At 53.5% G+C, this 19,623-nt stretch overlaps 2 protein-coding genes across 8 annotated transcripts in view; both read left to right on the top strand.

The window, feature by feature from the left end:
- ATP2A3 (ATPase sarcoplasmic/endoplasmic reticulum Ca2+ transporting 3) overlaps nt 1–1,778 on the top strand; it is a 47,006-nt gene extending 45,228 nt beyond the window's left edge. For all 6 annotated transcript variants that reach the window (XR_003525238.2, XM_027625542.2, XM_027625548.2 and 3 more), the window contains one exon: nt 1,645–1,778. Coding sequence is in view for 5 of the 6 variants with exons in the window: in XM_027625542.2 (XP_027481343.2) it covers nt 1,645–1,745 (101 nt within the window). In the remaining variant the exon portion in view is untranslated. The remainder of the gene's footprint in view (nt 1–1,644) is intronic.
- Nucleotides 1,779–1,888: 110 nt separating this feature from the next.
- Nucleotides 1,889–17,762, top strand: P2RX1 (purinergic receptor P2X 1). Of its 2 annotated transcripts, XM_027625550.2 has the most exons (12): nt 1,889–2,049; nt 9,987–10,134; nt 10,422–10,493; nt 10,950–11,019; nt 11,256–11,352; nt 11,686–11,766; nt 12,043–12,184; nt 13,998–14,125; nt 14,541–14,631; nt 15,059–15,124; nt 15,477–15,578; nt 15,694–17,762. In XM_027625550.2, the coding sequence occupies exons 1-12, from the start codon at nt 1,913–1,915 to the stop codon at nt 15,757–15,759; spliced, it is 1,200 nt and encodes a 399-aa protein (XP_027481351.1). In that variant the 5' UTR covers nt 1,889–1,912; the 3' UTR covers nt 15,760–17,762. The 2 variants fall into 2 exon arrangements, with proteins under 2 accessions (XP_027481351.1, XP_027481352.1); XM_027625551.2 differs by lacking the exon at nt 15,059–15,124.
- The last annotated feature ends 1,861 nt before the right edge of the window (nt 17,763–19,623 follow it).

Raw genomic sequence — 19,623 nt, forward strand, 5'->3', positions numbered from 1 at the left:
TGGGACCTGCTATTCCAAGAACCATGGGATCACCTGGAAAGGGAATAGGCCCTTTTGTCTGGGATCAAGACCAGGCCAAGGGGACATGATACCCATAGGTCTGGCTCCCAGCATCTCTGGATTTTTTCCTTAGAAAAGCCCAAGACATGGTTCCGACCTGCCCCTCTGGAAGGTAGTGTTGGACAGACAGTTGGGCCTAAGATTAGTGAGATGATCTGTTTGAGAGGGGAGAACTGGCCTAAGGTGCTGGAAGGGGCCATGGGCCTGCCCTCTGTGGGGGCCCTTGCTGCCCAGAAAGCAGCTCTACTCAGACAGGCAGCTGGGATTTCTAGCCCTGGAGCCCGGTTCCCTGCCTAGAGCAATTGCCCAGCTAAAGGCCTGCCAGGAAGAAGACTCCTATCAGCCTTCAGAGCGAGGCACCTTGGACTGCAGGGGAGTTCCCCACACCCCGGGGGGGAAACCCAGCCTCCGTCTCCCATCTCCAGAGGAAGCCCCAAGGACACCCGGCCTGGGTTGAGGGCCAACCAGGGAGGCCTTCCTGCTTCAAGCTGAGACCTCCAGTACAGCCCAGGGTGAGCTTGGGCAATTCATTTCTCCTCTCTGAGTTCATTTCTTCATCCGCAAAACAAGGCATTGGGTCAGGGGAGGCCTCCAGCTCTAGGGCCCCAGAAGCAAACATGAAACCTCTGCCCCACCCCCTGTCCCCTGGGACCCTTGCATACATGCCCTGGGGTGCAGTTGAAGACAGGGGCTGCAGAGGGTCTGTACCTTAAGATCAACAGTGGCCTCAGGTTTTTGTCTTCAGTGTTGTTGGGACCCATGCCCCTAGGGCCTCTACCTATGAGGGAAATCCCATTATCATCCCCATTTCACAGATGAGGATGCAAGCTCAGGCTGGTGAGGAAAATCACCCAAAGCCCTCACAGGCAGCTAGTAACAGAGCCAAGGATATTAACTGAGGCTGTCTGATGTCGGGCTTTCCCAGCTTTGTCTCAGGAGCCCAGGGGCAGTGTGCCACAGATGGGGCCCTTGAATCTTCCGGGCACTTGCGTCCCTCCCTCTGCTTGTTTTGGGAGGTGGACGTGTGGCTGGGACTGAACAAACGATGGGAGAGGAGAGGTGAGCTATGGAGATGCCAGCCCAGTGCTAACGTTGACTGGGCACAGGCCAGGCCTGGACTCAGAGGAACAGGTGGATGGAAGCTGGTCTATAAGGACAGAAGTGGGGGTCCTGCTGCAGGCTCTGGGAGTATCAGATAGCTGATACCTCCAGAAATGGCCCTGCTTCTGCTTCTGCTCTCCTGGCCACAACCCCCACCCCGCCCCGGGACTGAGCTCCACACCTGGGGGCACAGGTAGAGTGGGGAGGATCTTTGGATATGGGAATGGGTCCATGGTTTGGGGAAGGCTTCAGCCTGAGGCCACTCCACCCAAGCCCTGGCCCTGTTCTGTTCCGCTAGGTTCGTGGCGGGGCTGAAAGCTTTATCTTTGCCTTATGACGGGTGGCCCGTGGTTTCCTGCCAACAGCTCCTGTTTCCGGAGGCTCAGCAGGGCCCAGGCGGAGCCAGAAGGAGCTGTGGGGCTGAGCCTGGGTGGCCCCATCAGCCCCGCCCCCATCTATCTTTGGGAATTTTTTTGTCCACAGGCGCGGCTGGCCCACAGTCCATTGCCTGCCAGGGGCCAAGAGCTGCTCTGACTACCCGAGGACTCTATTTTTCAACCCAAGTGCCTTCAACTGACCCCTGACTCCTGACCTCTGGCCCCAGCTGCCCTGCCCTGCCCTGCCCTGCCGTTCCTAAGGGGCCAGGAAGCCCCTAGAAGCTCCACTGTAGACGTGGGCATTGACACCTGGCTCACCTCAAGAGCAAAGTCTGTGCAAGGGGCTCGGTTCTCAGGCGCCAGCCTGGCCCACCATGGCACAGCGGCTCCAGGATGAACTGGCTGCTTTCTTCTTTGAATATGACACTCCCCGAATGGTGCTCGTACGCAACAAGAAGGTGGGCGTCGTCTTCCGCCTGATCCAGCTTGTGGTTCTTGTCTACGTCATTGGGTGAGTCTGGGCCCCCTACCTGCCACCCTCTTGCACCAGCTTTCAACCTGGGCCTTTCCTCCAGGCTCTGGGATGCCCCCATGACCCCAAAGAGCCCCCTTTTTCTCCATCGGTTGTCACCCTCCCTGACAAACTGTAGTGCTATTCAGAAGGTATGGAAGCCTGCTAACTCATTGTCAAGATAGGGACATTGAGGTAGAGGGGAAGTCCTGCCCTGGGTCATGTGGTGAACAAGAGGCAAAGACGTTGGGTTCTAAGGAACTGACTCACTGTTAATGGTCTCTCAAGTGGTGAGTGGTGCTGGAGGCCAGGGCCCCAGCAAACCACAACCAAAGTCCTTCTACTTCCGACCTCCTAGCCAAGCCAGGCCACTACTAAGAGACCGAGGCCACGCCCCATTTTACAAGCCAAAGAGGGACAGGCCCTGTTCCCACCTGCCCTGCCTAAATTAGAGGCATCCTGAGATATTTGAAACCCCCAGAGCAAAGAAACTTTCAAATTCAGAACACCTGGGACCTTAGTGATGGCATGTCGGGTGGCATGGAGGTCAGTTCAGGTCCCAGGGATGACTGCTCCTTTCTCGGCATCTTGACACCTGTCCCACTGCCCCAGGAGTGCAGAGGCAGAGTAAGGCGGTACTCCCCTGAAGTCTTGCTGTCCTGGGAGCCAAGACAGGCCTGGCAGTGGCTTACACATATGCTTGTGTGAGCACTGCATGTGCTGTGTGTGCATGTGTGTCGTACCTAGAGCTCTGTGTGGATGCACGTGCTCTGTGTCTGGGCATGTGCCTACTGGGGGTGGCTGCTGGCTGTGTCCCTGTGGCTGGGGATCCACATGTGCATGTCGGGTGACTGAGGTGGCTGGCCACCTGGTGTGTGTGCCCCAGGGGGATGTGGGGGGTAATCATATCCACTCAGAGTGATACTGCGGAAGGCTCTTGGAGGCCCCAGGTCCAATGAAGGAGTTTCAGCTCTTGCTGAGGGGGCTTGGGGATGCCTGGCAGAATCACTTTGCTGTGTGATTCTGAGGGCCCTGCCCCTCTGGTCTCCATGTCCCCGTTTTTGCTGAGGGACCAAACCAGGACTGCTGACTAGAGCCCAGGGTGGGCTGACTAGGAGACCAAACAGTGACCATATCGCTCTGGTCCCTCCAGGGCCTCTGATATCCAAAACAGCCTTCCCCCTACTCCATCTGGGGGAAGGTGGAGTCAAAGGTGGAGGTCAGGTCGAGTCAAAGTGGAGTCAGGTGGAGTCGAAGCCAGGACCTAGCCCTGTGACACCTTTCGGCCTCTGCCTCCCTCCTGTTCACAGACCAATTTGACATCTGCAAATGTCATTTGAGCTTGTGAGGAAAACTGAGTAGTGGAGCTTCCAGGTCACATAGCAAGTCCCAGCTAGAGCGGAGGTCTCTTGACCCCCAGGCCTCAGCACCGCCTTCTCCTTTCCCACCTCACAAGGGCTCTGAGAACGTTGTAATGGGGCCCTGATGCTGGGATGCCAGGTACAGGTTGGGCCTAAAAGCTCACCATTAGCTGCACTCCTGACCTTCCAGGGAACAGAGAGATTGCCTGCCCAGGCCCAGCCCATCCTTCACCAGAAGAGGCTGGGAGAATGTTGTCCTCACTGTGGCCCCTACTGCTCCTTATTTCTGCTTTCAGGTCAGCAGTGGGAGCAGCACCAGGGCCCTCCTGTGTGTTGGTCACAGACTGTCAGAGGGAAAGCGACACTCCCCCCACCCCACTCCCAGCTGTACCATATGCTCCAAGCCAACATCCCGTCCTGAACACAGACCTCCAGTAACAGAGACTTGCCTACCTCCCCCCTTGCTTTCCTCCCTCCTAAGGACAGCCTACTCAGTTTCCAAACGCATGTGGCCTCCTCAGTGTTGGTGAGGCTCAGAGACACTGGATGATTTAGTCTGGATCTCACAACCGGAAAGAAGCTGAACCAGATTTGAATCCAGCTGCATGGCTCCAAAGTTGGCCTTGATAACCTGGAAAGGAAACATCCTCAGAGAGGGGCACTGACTTGCCCAAGTCATATAGCAGAGAGAGGAAGGCAGTGTCCCCCATGACCCCACCCTCAAGCCCAGACCTCCTGTTCTGACTGCAACTCCTGCTGTCTCCAGCACCCTCATCTGGCCACTGGCCACTGCCCACTGCTTTGCTGACCGCTCAGGTGCAGACAGAAACTGGTCTGGGCTTGGTCTTACTCTCTCAGGTTTTAGTTTCCCAACTGTTCCACGGAGCGAGGGTGGGGGGATCCCTCTAAAGATGTTGTACGCAGGCTCGTTTCTGAGGAGGGACGCCTTTCTTGAATTAGCCCTCTTCCCAAGGCCCCTGTCTGTCTGAATGTCTGGTCCTATGGGTGCTGCAGGGTACAAAGGGGAACATGGGAGAAGAGCCAGACTCCCGCATTCCAGAGACAGAGGCACAAACAAGATGGGGGATGGGCAGACACAAAGACAGAACCAGACAGAGGGACGTTGGAGCACAACCACTCAGATGAAGAGAGGGGTCCTGAGGCTGAGAGATGGTGAATTACTAAGACAGAGGCAGAGAGGCTGAGATGTTGAGAACCCAAACAGACTGAGAAGGCAAACTGAGGTTGTGTTCTCTATCAGTCACACTCTTCTGAGAAGTCCATGGCAAATGGAGGGAGCAAGTGGGTCTGAGGCCCTGGTGGGCTGAGCTAAGATCTCACTCTTTTTGTCTCAAATTAAAATGGTTAATTTGCAGTTAGAACTGTCTCCTGGGAGGTGATGAGCTCTCTGTAATTCAGTACACAGGCAGTGGGCTGTCATCCGTGACCTAGCAGGCCCAAACAAGGAGTGTACTGGGGTATGTCCTTGCCTGGAGGCTTTGGTTTGGAGAGGACAGAGGTCTGGCCGCGGTACACAGGAGGGTCCCAGTGAAATCTGTGAATGCTGCTTGGTAAGTGGAGCCTGGGAAGGCTTCCTGGAAGAGGTGCCGGAGTGGTGGAACCAGCCTTGAGCAAAAACACCTGGGGCTGTAAGCCCGGCAAGCCTGCTCTTGGCTTTCCTTTTGCACCGCCCCCCCACCCCCCCGCCGTCATCTACCTCACACAGAGCTCTTGAGAAGTTCACTTGCTTCTGAGATTTTCAAATGGATCCTGGAACATACCAATCAGGGATGAGAACAGACACAAATTATTGCTGGGGAAAATGCATCCAGGGACATTTCTACAGCATCTTTCTCTGTGCCTATTGCTGTGCTGGGAGCCATGGGACAGAGGTGGGGTACAGGGTGAGCAAAGGAAAAGTAAGGAGTGGAGGATGAGTGAACCAGGACTCTTTTGATTCCTAGAGAAGAGTGGGGCTACTGAGTGGTTTATGTAACTGGGAAAAAAAAAAATCAATGCAGGCTTCATGGAAGCTGGATCCCCCATGAGGAGGGCACGGGAAGAACAAGTTCTACAGGGAAATGGGGAGTTCACGTTGGTCCCATTTGGGTTCTCCAGAGAAGCTAGCCAGGATTTTCTCCTCTTCCCAGCTCTGCTATCCTCTGGGCTTCATTCTTAGGCAGAGTCTCTCTGTCCTCATAGTGGCAAAACGGCCACCAGCAGCTCCAGCCTGACATCTCACCAGCTTAGCCATCGCTAGGGCATAAGACTGTCTCCTTTCCCAGAGTTCCAGCAAAAGTCCCAGATCCAACTCTTACTGGCAGGGGTCACGTCAAGTGCCTACCACAAAGCCAACTGTTGTGGCCAAGGAAATGAAAAACCCTGGTTGGTAGAGTCTCGTTGTGTGCCTACCTGGTCCAAGCACTCCTGCTGGAAAGCAGAGTGTGATCAAAGAAAGGCCCTGGAGCAGGAAAGAAACAGCAAAAGAGTCACTAAGGTTAGGCTGTGGAGCATGAAAGGACCTAGGGGAAAGGAGGTGGAGGGGTGAACACAGCTACTGATTCAGGCCTCTGAATGCCAGGCTGGGGCAACATGGGCTTTCTCCTATAGGTCGTGGGGAGCCATAGAAGGATGTTTAGCAGGGGAAGGCCCAGGGCATGCAGGGGATGGGGTGAGGGTGGAGGCCAGAGGCAGGGCACTGTGAAGAGGCAGCAGTGATAAGAACAGAGGAGGAGGCCATGCCAAGGCAGAAGCAGTGAGCATGGAAGACAGGAGTAGTCATCCTGGTGGGCCCCGCACCAGGGAGATGTGTGTGGAGGGGGTGCCCACTGCTTGGTTTTTGCCCATTATCGTTGCGGCAGGCCTTGGGCCCAGCACAGCCCAAGTTTTTGACTTCTCAAGAGCAGTGAGAAATTGAAATTTTTAAGCAAAGGAACCTCTGGGTATTTAGAGGTTGGTGACTCATTAAAAAAAATTTTAAACACAAATCGTCAGCCTAACTTATCTGCAGACAACATGTAGCTTAACCTCCAAACACTCAGCGTGGGCCCCAGCTCTAAACTCAGTCCCTCCCGGGCTTGGAGTCTGGTCTTGCCCTCCCTGAGGCTGCTGTGCTCTATAGCATCTGCCTGGCCTGCTCAACTCCTGCCCATGGTTGTACCTTGTGCCCCCACCAGCCGCAACATATCGTGCCATCCCCATGCCGGAGTTCCTCTGGTGTCTGTCCCGGCTCCTCCCACGTCTCGGCCTCCCCCAGCAAAATCCCTTTGGGTCCTTAGAGGAATGCCAGGAGGACAGAGGGGCCCAAAGGATGTGGGGATAATAGAGAATGAGGGTGTGAAGATGATGCCCAGGCTTTGAGGAGGATGGGGTGGATATGGTGCCACCCTCTAAGACGAGGGCACCAAAGGGGCAAGTTCTGTGGGGGACATGAGGCGTTCAGGTTGGTCCCACTGAATTTTTGTTTTGAGATATTAGTCAAATGCCATAACATTCACCCTTTGAGAATGTACAATTCAGTGGTTTTTCGTATGACCACAAAGTTGTGCCACCATCACCACTATCTAGTCTACAACATGTTCACTACTCCAGAAAGAAACTCTGTACTCCTTAGCAATAACTCCCCATTCTTTCTCTCTACAGCCTACTTTGCCTACTCTGGACATTTCACAGAACTAAAATCATATGCGGCCTTTTGTGCCTGGCTTCTTTCACTTAGCATAATATTTGTAAGGTTCATCTATGTTGGTTATAACATGTATCAGCAGTTCATTCCTTTTTATGGCTAAATACTACTATTTCACTGTATGGATATGTCACATTTGATTTATCCATTCATGGTTGATAGTCATTTGGGTTGTTTCCACTTTTGCTTCTTATGTATAATGTTGCTGTGAACACTTGTATACAAGCTTTTGTGAGGGCATATTTTCAGTTCTGTTGGGTATATAACTAGGAGTGGAATTGCTGGGTCAAGTGGTAATTCCGTATTTAACTCTTTGAGGAATTGCCAGGTTGTTTTGCAAGGGTTTGGGTTGAGTTTGAGGTACCTGTGTGATGTCTGGGACGAGGGACCAGGGGAGGGAGAAGGAATGGGTGTCACAAAGCGCTGGGTCTTATAGACATGTTTGTAAGATTCTTGAGTGCAGAATTTTGGTTGGCTTTGTTCAGTCCTGTATTTTTAGTGCCTAGAACACTGCTTGGCACATAATAAGGGCTCAATCAATAAATGTTTGTTGAATCGCTAAATGAATGTGTGGAATTAGATCTCCAGGGAGAGTACAGAAGTGGGGATAAAAATCTGGGGACATGATGTATCTGTGACAGCTTACATGAGGTTCTGCTTGGGCTGGGAATAGAAGCCAGGGCGATGGGGGCAGGTGGACATATAAAGAGGAATTACTAACTCAAGACAGTGAAAATCAGAGGATTATTTATTATGTGCCTACTGCACGCTAATTTCCGTAATGAGAACGCATGGGGAATCCCCTAGTCACCTAGACCTGCTTTCTTCCTGGGGCCCAGCCCACAGTTCAGTACCGGGGTGGGGTATTTGCTCCTATTTGTTGAATGGACAGCAGTGTTTTTGAGGTAAGTGCCATTACATATGTTTTACTGAGAAAGCCAGCACTCAGAGATGAGGCTAAAGTCTCACAGCTGGTGAGTGGCTGTGCTGATACCTGAATCCTGGCTTCTGTTACCCTTTGGGGCCCATACTCTTGGCCACTCCACTATGTGGAGGAGTTCAGAACATGGAGCAGCTCCCCATCATCCCCAAAAGCTCCTCTGAGCTTGGGCATGGAGTCAGGATCCTCCCCGGAGGAAGGAGGCTGAGGAGGGCAGGGGTAGGTGATGCTCCCAGTCTCCCTGATAAGGCTGGGAGCCCGAGGACTGGAGCTTTTGTCATGCCCCGCCTGGTGCCATCTGGGACCTGCAGGGGGCAGCAGTGACCATGCTTAGGCTTGGGAGGGGGCTCCTCCTGGGCCAGGCTGGGGGAGGGGCCTGGAGAAGATGAAGTGGGGACCATAGGAGGGGAGAGGAAGATCTGGGTGGGCTGACTTGCTGGGGCCTGGGGTAAGGAGACAGCCCCCAGAGAGCTAGCACTGACTCTGGGACAGATGCACAGAGAATTGCGGCGAGTCCTGAGCTCTGGAATACAGGAGGGGGGCTTTGAGCTCTGCTTGGGCAGTCAGACAGAGCCACAGGAGAGGTCACAGATTTCCCCCAGAGATACACAGCTACGCACTCTGATGGGTACCACAAGCGGACACATACACTCAAACACAGAGTTACACTGAATCGCGATGCATTCTTTCCTGAAGGAAAAGGACTATATCCAGGACTCTCAGTTGTAAGCAAGAGGAACCAAACCCAAACTGGCTTAAATAAAGAAAGGGGTGGGGGGGAAGGGGGCGGGGGGAAGAAAGGGAATTTATTAGCTCATGTAACAGAAAAGTCCAGAAGTAGATTTTTTTTAACATGCTTCAGGCATGGCTAGATCCAGGTGCTCAACCATTGTCAGGAGGCTGCCCTCTTCCATCTCCTGACCTAACTTTCCTCTAAGTTGGCTTCATTCTCAGACTTACTCTCTGTGAGGTAGCAAGATGACTAACCATAGTTTTGGTCTTATAGCTACCTTCCTTAGCTACCTAACAGAAGGGATGTCTCTTTCCCAGTAATTCCCAGAAAAATCCTAGCCTCCTTGCTGAAACTCCCCAGGCTGTGTGTCCATCTTTAGACCTATCACTGTTGCTAGGGCAATGGAACATTGATTGGCAAGCCTTGGTCATGTGACCCACCCTCCCTACACCCAAGGCCTGAGTCACTCCACAAAGGCCTCAACTGGGGCCACATAATACAAGCCGTTCAGAGGGCCACTTGCCCCCTCTGTTTCCCTTCCAGTCCCCTTGCCAGGAGCTCCCAGCATGGCTGAGATAATCATAGCTAATATCTCTGTAGTGCTTACTGCATGCCAGTCCCCCTTCTACGTGATTTACATGCAATAAGTCACAGCAAGTACGATTAGTACTATTATTGTTAGTCTCATTTTACAGATGAGGAAACTGAGGCAGAGAGGATTGAATAGCTTATCCCAGATCACACAACCCATGAGTAGTGTAGCTGGGATTCCAATCCATCCTCTTGGGCACCAAAGGCCAGGTTCCCAGCCATCATGTTCTGCTAGTTCTCAGTGGAAGAACCTCAGGAAGGAAGGAGCACTCTGAGCATGAGGATTATGGTCCAAGAAGCTTGGCCTCTAGGCCCCAGCAAATCCTGCTTTTGGAAAAAGATCTGAAAGAGTCCTTCAGTGGATCTCCTCTCTGGGAATTAGTATTTTCCTCGTAAAAAGAAGGGTGGGAACTTCAGGTACAGGCCAGCTCCAGGAAGAAGGTGAGGCTCTCCTGCCCCCGCCCAAGATGTAGCATTAGGAGCAGAGTGATGCATCTGGAGAGGGGAAGGGAAAGTATTTGACATGTCTGGCTGGTGCCAGAAAGGGCAGCAGCCGACATAGCCTCATGCCATCTTTGAATGGCCTGGCCCAGCTCTGACTCCTTTAACCCCCAAAACACCCCACAGGTGGGTGTTTGTCTACGAGAAGGGCTATCAGACCTCAAGTGGCCTCATCAGCAGCGTGTCTGTGAAACTCAAGGGTCTGGCCGTGACGAAGCTCCCAGGCCTGGGCCCCCAGGTCTGGGATGTAGCTGACTACGTCTTCCCAGCCCAGGTGAGCTGACTCAGGGGTACACCTTCCATCCTGGCTCAGAGTGGGGGCTGGACTCTGTCTCCCTATTGGACTGGTCCAGCTCCTATCTCCCTCTGGGCTTCAGCTTCCCTAACTGTGAATGAGGGGCAAAAACAGGTTGTAGTATCATCCCATTCTGACATCGTGGGGTATGGAGGCTGCTGGGTGTCACGTGGATTCTGGGAGATCGTTGGGGTAGTGCTTGTGTTCTCGGGGCTGTTCTCCCAACTCAGAACCCTGCCCTGCCCTCCTCTACTCCTCATCTCCAGGGGGACAGCTCCTTTGTGATCATGACCAATTTCATTGTGACCCCCCACCAGGCTCAAGGCTACTGTGCAGAGGTGAGGACTGCTACCCATCCCCTCTCCCCACTTCCTGGATCCACAGGGGAAAAGAAATGGAAGAGGAAGTCCCCTTGGGCATTGAAGATAGGCTTCCTCAGGGGGAAGCAATGGGGGAATTTCACGCACAGATTCACACAAAGTAACAGTCTGCTCTTGGCCGTGCTGAGGTTTCCCTCCCAGCTGTGTGTCAAGCAAGATGCTGAGCTTCGGTGCTCACCTAATCCCCAAGTCCTAACGTCTCTGCTCCCTGCCTGGTGACCCTGGCAAGAGCACAGCTGGGCATGAGCCCAGAGGGGTCCTGGAAGGGGACTGGGGGAAGGAAGCTGTAAGCAAAGGTCACCCCAAAGCTGTCTAAGACTGCCTCACGACTTCTCTAGGGCCCTGGGGGTGGGAGGGGCTCTCCTTAGGACACTACCCAAGGAGCCTGGAATCAGCTGCTCTCCCTTCCCCCAGCACCCAGAAGGGGGTACATGCTCAGATGACAGTGGCTGCACTCCAGGGAAGGCAGAAAGGAAGGCTCAAGGTAAGGTCGGCCTCCTCCCATCCCCCTGCACAGCCCTAGTTCAGCTCCAGGCTTTCTCCACCAGGAAGTCCTTCCTGCCATCCTAGCCTTGGCCTGCCCTGTCCCAGACCGAGCCACATTTCTGTCTTCAGGCTTCTGCTCTTGGGTGTCCCATCACTGGGGTCTCTTGGGGATGTGGGGCCTCCTCTCTATCCCCAGCTTGGAGTGGGCACCCACGGGCTCCTCCCTTGCTCCAGGCATCCGCACAGGCAAGTGTGTGGCCTTCAACAACACTGTGCAGACGTGTGAGATCTTTGGCTGGTGTCCTGTGGAGGTGGATGACAATGTCCCACGGTAACGCTTTATCCACCCAGGGAGCCGGGAGTAGGTTCCCCAGCCCAGACAAAGGGGCATCTGGATCCATGTTCTGGAAAGGATCTGTCCTCCCTTCTTCCAACCCCACCCTTACCCCACCTGTATGCCCCAAGCCAATGATCCTCCAGCCCCTGGTTAAGGGGCCCGAGAGTCCATCATTACAGCACACCCATCCCACCCCCCCCACCCCCCGCATGCCAGGGCCACAGGAAGATCCCATAGGTTCTCACACCCCCACACCCATGACAAACGCTGCTGGGCACATGGGGGACTCCTGAGGAGGGGATGGTAAGTGAGTACAGTCTCCTCCAGTCCTGCCCTTCTCCAAGAGGCCGAGAACTTCACTCTCTTCATCAAGAACAGCATCAGCTTTCCACGCTTCAAGGTCAACAGGTTTGTGGGAAAAGGGGGCAGAAATGCAGGACCCCCCCACCCCACCCCAAGGCTACTCCAGCTGGTCTCAACTGTCTCTGTCACCTTCCATTCCTGCTGATTTCACTCTGAAGGCAGAATCCTGAGCTGGGCTCCTGGGGTGGGCTGCCTTTAGTCGCCAAGGGCTGTGGAAGGGGGGTTTATGGAGCTTCTGAGGGATCCCCAGAGCTTTGGGGTGTGGTGAGCACCCTCCCAGCTGGCATTCTGCTGCCACCCGTGCCCTCCACCCCCATGTAGGCGCAACCTGGTGGAAGAGGTGGATGCGGCCTACATGAGGACCTGCCTCTATCACAAGATCTTGCACCCGCTGTGCCCTGTGTTCAAGCTGGGCTATGTGGTCCAAGAGTCAGGACAGAATTTTAGCACCCTGGCTGAGAAGGTATGGTGCCAGGCAAATGAGGAGGCCTGGGTCCTGGAACCAGCAGGTCAAAGAAGGCTTTTCAGTCCCAGATAACGCCCCCCTCAAGCCTCTCTGGTATGGGCTGAGTATATCTATGGATTTATTCCCTAATGCTGAGGGCTTCTGAAGCTCAGGCCTGAGTCCTCAGCAGGGCCTGGTATGGACCTGACACAGAGGAGGTGCCCAGAATGAATGGACATGGGCAGACATTTTCACCTGGATGTTTGCTGAGGTCACACTGTTTTTTAAATATTGGATAAAAGCAGCTTGAATTCCATGCCATATGGCCCTGAAAAGTCCTGTGCCCTGCTCAGGAATCCTGAGAATTCCAGAATCTGGGATTTGTACACTCACCTGGGGTTCTGAGAGAAGCAGTACCTTGTAAGGAGCACAGACCTGTCTGTCTGGGTTCAAATCCCGGCTCTGCCCCTAATGAGCAATGCGGCCTCACACTAGTCCCTTACCTTGGGTGTGTCTGCCCCTAATGAGCAATGAGGCCTCACACTAGTCCCTTACCTTGGGTGTGTCTGCCCCTAATGAGCAATGCGGCCTCACACTAGTCCCTTACCTATACAGTGGGGACAGTAATAGTACCAGGCTCGCAGGATTGTCCTGAAGATCAAGTGAGTTCATGCACGGGATGGCACTTCAGTACTGCCTGGCGTGCGGTGACCCTGTGACCATGTTCCCACATGATCATTATCCCCTACAGTTGCCTGTTTAGGGATGGAAATCAGCTTCTTCTCTGTGATATCACACATACACACAAAACTTGCTCATGACACATTTATCTAGAACAGGGATCAGCAAGTTTTAAAGTTTATCTTTAAAGGGCCGGAGATTAAGTATTTTCATCTTTGCAGGCCATGTGGACTCTGTTCCAACCATTCAAGTCAGCTGCTATAGGGAAAAGCAGCCACAGAAAATACGAAACCAAGTTCGGCCCTTGGGCCTCGGTTTGCCAAACCCTGGAGGGGGGTTGCTCTGTAGCAACACACACAACCAGAAAGCTGAATGTTAGACTTCCCTGTTCCTAAAACCTCCCTGCCACCTGCACTAGGAACTTTCACCCTCACCATCATCCACAGACACTTGCATACCTACCTCCTGCCTAGTTGCCCAGCTCCACACATGCTCTGACCACTTCCCAACTCTCCTGTTGCTCAGCCTACCCCCACCTGTCCTGGTCCTCACCTGTTCAGAGGAGCTTCACTTTCTCAAGTTTTCTCTTCCTAGCCCAGGTCTTTACAGACTCACTCTTTAATGCAACACTATTTCCTTGCCTTCCACACTGTGACTTTCACTAGGAACTCAGGAGTCAGTGATAAATGAGACAGACAGCCCCACCCTCACGGAGTTTATAGTCTTAGAGGAGATGGGTTAGTAATCACACAAAATAAATAGACGATTTCAAAGTGACAAATGTTCCAGGAGAAAACAGCGACTAACAGGCACATGTTTTTAGTCTGGAGGTGGTCATTAGGGAAGGCCTCTCAGAGAAAGTGACCAAAGGATAAGAAAGAGCCAGCCTTGTGGAACTGGGGGAGCTGTATGTGCAAAGGCCCTGAGGTAGAAAGAACTTGATGTATTCTAGAAACCATCAGAAAGTTGGAGTGTGATGGGTGGGAGGTGGGGCCAGAGAGGGTGACAGGACCCCACCCTGCAGCAGCTTCTCAATGTCTCTTCTCAAACAAAAAAATGCTCCCCCCACCCCTTCAAGGGCTGGCACCAGGGTAAGACAGGAGTTTCTTGATCCTGAAGCCCTGGGTTTTAAACACCTGTGTCCCTGCAGGGCGGGGTGGTCGGCATCACCATCGACTGGAACTGTGACCTGGACTGGCATGTGCGGCACTGCAAACCCATCTACGAGTTCCATGGACTGTATGGGGAGAAAAACCTGTCTCCAGGCTTCAATTTCAGGTGCCTGCCAGGACCCCACCAGTGCACCCTTCTTTGGGCTCCCGGAACCCCTTGAGGGGTTTTCTACACCCAGAACCTCTTGGGGCCAAGTAAGTGTCCCCAGGAAGAAAGCAGAAGGAAGCTGGGCAGCTCCCATTCTCCTGGGTCTGGCCAAGCAGGGAGCCCTCAGGGAACAAGACCTTGGCAGCCTGAGCCCCCACCCTTTGAGGCCCACCTGGCCAGGACTGGCGGGGGAAATCCCTGACATCAGGAGTTAGGGTGAGGATTGAAGACAGCACTCCTGGAAGGGGGCCTGGGGTGTTGGGGGCATGGGACCGTCCTCATGGACCTCTGAGGGCTCCTGCTGAACTCCAAGAACACTGGACCCAAAACTGTTCTCCATCACCCTTTTCTGCAACCTCACCCTTTCCCCAAGGTTTGCCAGACACTTCGTGGAAAACGGGACCAACCACCGCCACCTCTTTAAGGTGTTTGGGATTCGCTTTGACATTCTCGTGGATGGCAAGGTGAGTGTCCAGTGTGAAGGACAGCCAGACACATTCTTAGTTCCTGTGAGTGCTTGTTGGGTGTCCATGGTTATAGACCACAGGAAGTTGACTAGGCTTCATTCTGCAGTTTTACTGCTAATAACAGATGGGCCTGGGTACCCAGTGAGGGCAGGTCTTTCCAGCAGGTACCTTGCCTCCTCCACTACCTCCCTGCGTCCAGGGAAGCAGAGCCAAGGTCAAAACCCAGGGCTTCTAACCAGCAGCTGGGTCCCCGTGTAGAGCTACAGCTGTAAGGAGCAGGCTGTGGGGCCAGCTAATGGTGGGGGTAGAGGGGAGAAAGGGGGAGCTCCTTGCCCCGGGTCTAGCCCGGGGGTTTCTGAGGAAGGCCTTTTCCACCTGGCTCCTTCTGACTGTTAATCCTTCTCTTCCTGGGCCCTGCCACCAGGCTGGGAAGTTTGACATCATTCCCACAATGACGACCATTGGCTCTGGGATTGGCATCTTTGGGGTGGTAAGTGCTAGGGTCATGGGGTCACTGTAATAAGGTCAGTCCCTCCCCTTCCACATCTCAGTGGCAGCCATAGTCTCTTACCCCATCCTTACTGAGCCCACCCCACCACCCCAGACCCACAGTATGTCTAAAGAAACTGAGGCCCAGGGTTGGGGCAGGACAGAGGTGGGATGGGGTGGTCTTGATCTCCTGAGGGACCTGCAATGCCTCATCCCCCGCTTCCAGAACCTGAAATCTAGGTAGAGCAGGTTTGAGCTAAGCCCCCCAGCCAGAAAGGACTGATGTGGGATATGGACGGTTCTGTCCCTGCCCCCAGATCCCCATGTTCTCTCTGCCCCTTCCCTGCCCTCAGGCCACGGTTCTCTGTGATCTGTTGCTGCTCCACATCCTGCCCAAAAGGCACTACTACAAGCAGAAGAAGTTCAAGTACGCGGAGCGCATGGGGCCAGGGGCGGTAAGAGAACTCCCCAAGTGTGGGCCTTTTGGAGGCCTTAGGCCCGCATGTCTGTGTTGGGGGGCCAGCTGCTTCCCTGCAGCTGACTTTTTATCCCCCTGCCCTGCTTACACAGGGTGAGCGTGACCCCGCAGCCACCAGCTCCACCCTGAGCCTGCAGGAGAACATGAAGGCATCCTGACCCTCAGCCCCTGCCTCCTGACTGGACACAGCATGAGGCTTCAGGCAGGGGCCCTGCTGGGGGCCCAGGACAGAACGGTCTCCGCAGGAGCTCTCCACGCTCTTAGCCAGGCAGACACTAGGCCTCGGCAGCCCAGAGGGGACACTGGGAGAGACCTGAGCAAGTCTGGGCTCCGGCCCCAACTCCACCACCCCCAGAGGGAGCTTCACACCAGCCTCAGCCACTCCTGGTCTAGAGGGGCTGGGGCTGGGCAGGGCTCCTCTCACACCCCTCCGTCAGAGCTGTGTGCTTCTCTCTGGGCCCTCATGCACCGCACTGCCTCGTGTCTCCAGATTCATGCTTTCCCATATGGCAGACACTAGCCACGATGACCACTTAAATTTATATTAATTTAAACTGAATAAAATAAAAAAAATCAGTTCCTAAAACTAGCCACATTACAACTGCTAAATAGATACATGTGCCTAATGGCTGCCATATTGGACCACATGGACTATTGCAGAAAGTTCTACTGGACAGCTCTGCTTGAGCCCTGTTTCTTACTGGCCCCAGATTTTCCTAGGGAGCTTATCAACAGTGCAGGCACCCGGGTCTACCTCAGATCTCCTGAACTAGAATCTCTAGGGCTGGCCACAGATATGCAAGGATGGCAAACTCCCCAGGCCATTTCAAAGACTAAAGTTTAGGAACCATTCCCGATTGGGTATCAGATTTAGCCTGGGCCTGCCTGACCTGGCTGATGCAGGTTTTGAGTAGGTGTGTGGTATACCTACAAGTCACATGGTCTCACGTACACACCCCCATGTACATGAACACACTCATCGGCATGCACACCCCCCTCCCATCCACACTCTGGTTTGGAACAGCTTGGGCCCTGCAAACACAACCATCTGAATGTACCTCTGCCCTCAAGTACAGACACATGGTCCATGCCACAATACCTCCATGGAGATATGCATCTCCCTAAGTGTGTCAGGCCAGGAAAGTCCCTTCAAGCCATGAATCCTCACTCAGCTACCTTGGGTTGGGTTGGAGCCCTGGCCAAATCCCGGGCTCCCTGCTTGTGGCCCAGCCTCAGCACCTAAGGCCTGCCCAATTCTGTCTGAACACAAGGTCTGGGGAAAGGGAGTGGTGGAGTACAATAAAAGGAGGACAAACTTCTGCCTTCTGTACTTTTCCCCACTTTTCCCCTCTGAAACTAGGTGTCCCCATCTGTGGAATGCGGGGCTGAGCTGAGAGATCTTTGAGGTCCTCTGGATCTCTTGGTAGACAGTGGTGAGTCGCCACTTAGGCCCTGAGCCCAGCAGGGTCAGTGCTGGAGATCAGCTCACCTCTGTCCATGGGCCACTGTACCCAAACATTGGAGCTCTTTCTGGTCCTCCATGTACCCCTCCCACAGCTTTGAGAGGCCTGGCACTCAGACAGCAGACACTCTCTGGAGCGGCCTCAGGAAAGCAGGAATAAGAATGGGGCTGGCTGCTCCAGGAGAGAGACCTGAGGGAATCTCAACGAGGGGAGGAAGGTCTTGAATGGAGATAGTGTGGAAGGATTTTCCAGGGGCCCTGCGGTGGGCAAGACCTGCAGTCTGGACCTATGGCCAGGCAGGGTCTCTGGGAACCCCCCCATCACCACACTCTATCTAGACCAGTGCTGTCCAATAGCAATGATGGAAACATTCTCTATCTGTGCTTCCCAAAATAGTATTCACTAACCACACGTGGCCACTAAATACTTAAAATGTGTCTAGTGTAACCAAATAACTGAATTTTTAATCTTATTTACTTTTAATTAATTTAAATCACCACGCGCGGCTAGTGGCAGTAAGAAACGATACTGGACAGCACAGGCCAGCCCCCTCCCTGTCCTTCAGGCCCTTGACTTTCTGCCCTCTTCCCCAGCTAAGAACCATCCTTCGGATTTTACAGGACAGGAACTCCCTCTTCTTCCCTCCCTTTGTTCTTCAGTGCTGCCTGCTTTTGCACCTCCTGCCCCCTTCCTTCCTGAACGAGCCCAGGATTCCTCCTTTGTATCCAGCCCTTCTATCCAGCCCAGAGGCCTCCCAGCAGAGGCCGCCTCACCTCTCCAGTACCTGCATCTGCTCCTTCCGGCCCTCGTTCCTCTGCAGCTCTGCCTGCTCTACCTTCACTGCCAACATTCCAGAAAGACCTACACGTCTACACTTCCCTCGGCATCCCACCCTCTGCAGTTGGCCTCCAGCCCCCACCCCCACTTCTTCTAAATGCCCTTGTCAAGGTTACCGACAGTCCTTGCTGCCAAATCGAAGCAGACCCTTCAGCCCATAGCCTGCTTGGCCTGTCAGCCTCTGACACTGTTGACCAAGCCCTCCTTTGTGGAAAGATTTCCTTCCAGCAACTCCTAGGACCCACCCTCTCCTGATTTTCCAGCCAGACCAGTATACAGGGAAAAGACAAGTTTCAACCGCAGCTCTGCCAAGGGTCACTGTATGTCCTCAGGCAAGTTGCTGAACTCTCCAAGCTTCTCTGTGAGTCAGGGACAATAATAGCCTCTACTCAGATTGGGGTAAGGTAAGATCTGTAAAGTGCCTAGCCCAGAGCCTGGCATACCAGTAGCGCTCTGTCTCTCCATCCGGCCTCCCTTTCAATGGTGGAATCAGCTAGTTGTCCCTGGGTACCTCTTCTGTCCACGATGATGCAACCCTTGGTTCTTAGCTGGGTACGTAGCTGCCTAGCATAGAAACTGCATTTCCTGCCTCCTCTTGCGGCTGGGTCTGGTCATGTGACTAAGTTTTAGCTGATGGGATATATGTGGAAGTACCATGTGACACCTTTTGGGAACTTCCCATAAAAGAGAGCTGGTGCAGATCCTTTGCCCTCTTCTTCATCCTTGTCTTCATCCACTGCCTGGAATGCATATGTGATGGCTAGAGCTCTAGCCACCACCCTGAACCATGAGGACAAGGGTCATAGATTGCTGGAGCAGTTAAGTGGAAAGAGCCACATTTGGAAGGTCTTTGTGGAGCAGAGCTGACCTACTGGCCTTGGTCTGTCTTCTCTGAGGCTCTTACGTGGGATTTCTGGTACCTGAGTCAAAATTGATCCTACGTGGTGCAGAAATCTTTCCTCCTTAAAACAAGTGTTCTGTCCTTGACCTCTGCTTTATTTGCTCTGAGTTATCTCACCCTTTCCCATGGCTATACTTACAATTATGGGTCTTTTCTGACAACTTCCAAAACTGTCTTTCTGGCCCAGCCCTCCTTCCTGAACTCTAGTCCCACATAATCCAACCTGAGTGCCATATCTAATTACTCATTAGACAAACATCTTTTGAGCACCTACGCTCATGATGTGTCAGACAGTATGTTGGGTGAATTAGAAACAGACCCTGTCCAGAGGGGGAACAAGCAAGTAAATGGATGCTAAGTACAAGGAAATCCCTAGGAGAGGCTGCTAACCCATGCTGGGCAGCGAGGAGGTCATAGGGAAGGACTCCTGGCAGAAGGGACATTGAACCAAGCCCTGAAAGGGGTGAGACAGGTAGGTGGTTAGGACTGAGATCATGGAGGACTTGTTTGGACCTATTCTTAGGATACTGATGAACCACAGAAGATTCCTAAGCAGGAGCTGACTAGTTAGACTTAGGTTTCTGAGAGATAACTCTGGAGGCCTAGTGGAGAAAGGCCAGTAGGAGGAGTGAGACTGGATGGGAATGGGGCTGCCACAGTAATCCAGGAACACAAAGAGGGTGGCCTGAGCTAAGAGAGAGGCAGAGAGCTGGAGAGAAATGAATGGATTCCAGCGATATTTAAGAGCCAGCATGAGCGGGGCTAGTTGGGGCTAGGGTGACTCCTAGTTTTCTGGCTCCAGACTGAGACAGGGACACAAG

Source organism: Zalophus californianus, chromosome 16 (genome assembly GCF_009762305.2).
Source record: "Zalophus californianus isolate mZalCal1 chromosome 16, mZalCal1.pri.v2, whole genome shotgun sequence".
Classification (NCBI taxonomy): Eukaryota; Metazoa; Chordata; class Mammalia; order Carnivora; family Otariidae; genus Zalophus; species Zalophus californianus.

Bases quoted from the DNA above. Each gene is read 5' to 3' on its own strand.
- P2RX1 (XM_027625550.2), top strand. From the start codon at position 1,913: ATGGCACAGCGGCTCCAGGATGAACTGGCTGCTTTCTTCTTTGAATAT. The intron at 2,050-9,986 runs GTGAGTCTGGGC...AACACCCCACAG, and splicing joins GTTCTTGTCTACGTCATTGG to GTGGGTGTTTGTCTACGAGA. The intron at 11,353-11,685 runs GTAACGCTTTAT...AGTCTCCTCCAG, and splicing joins GTGGATGACAATGTCCCACG to TCCTGCCCTTCTCCAAGAGG.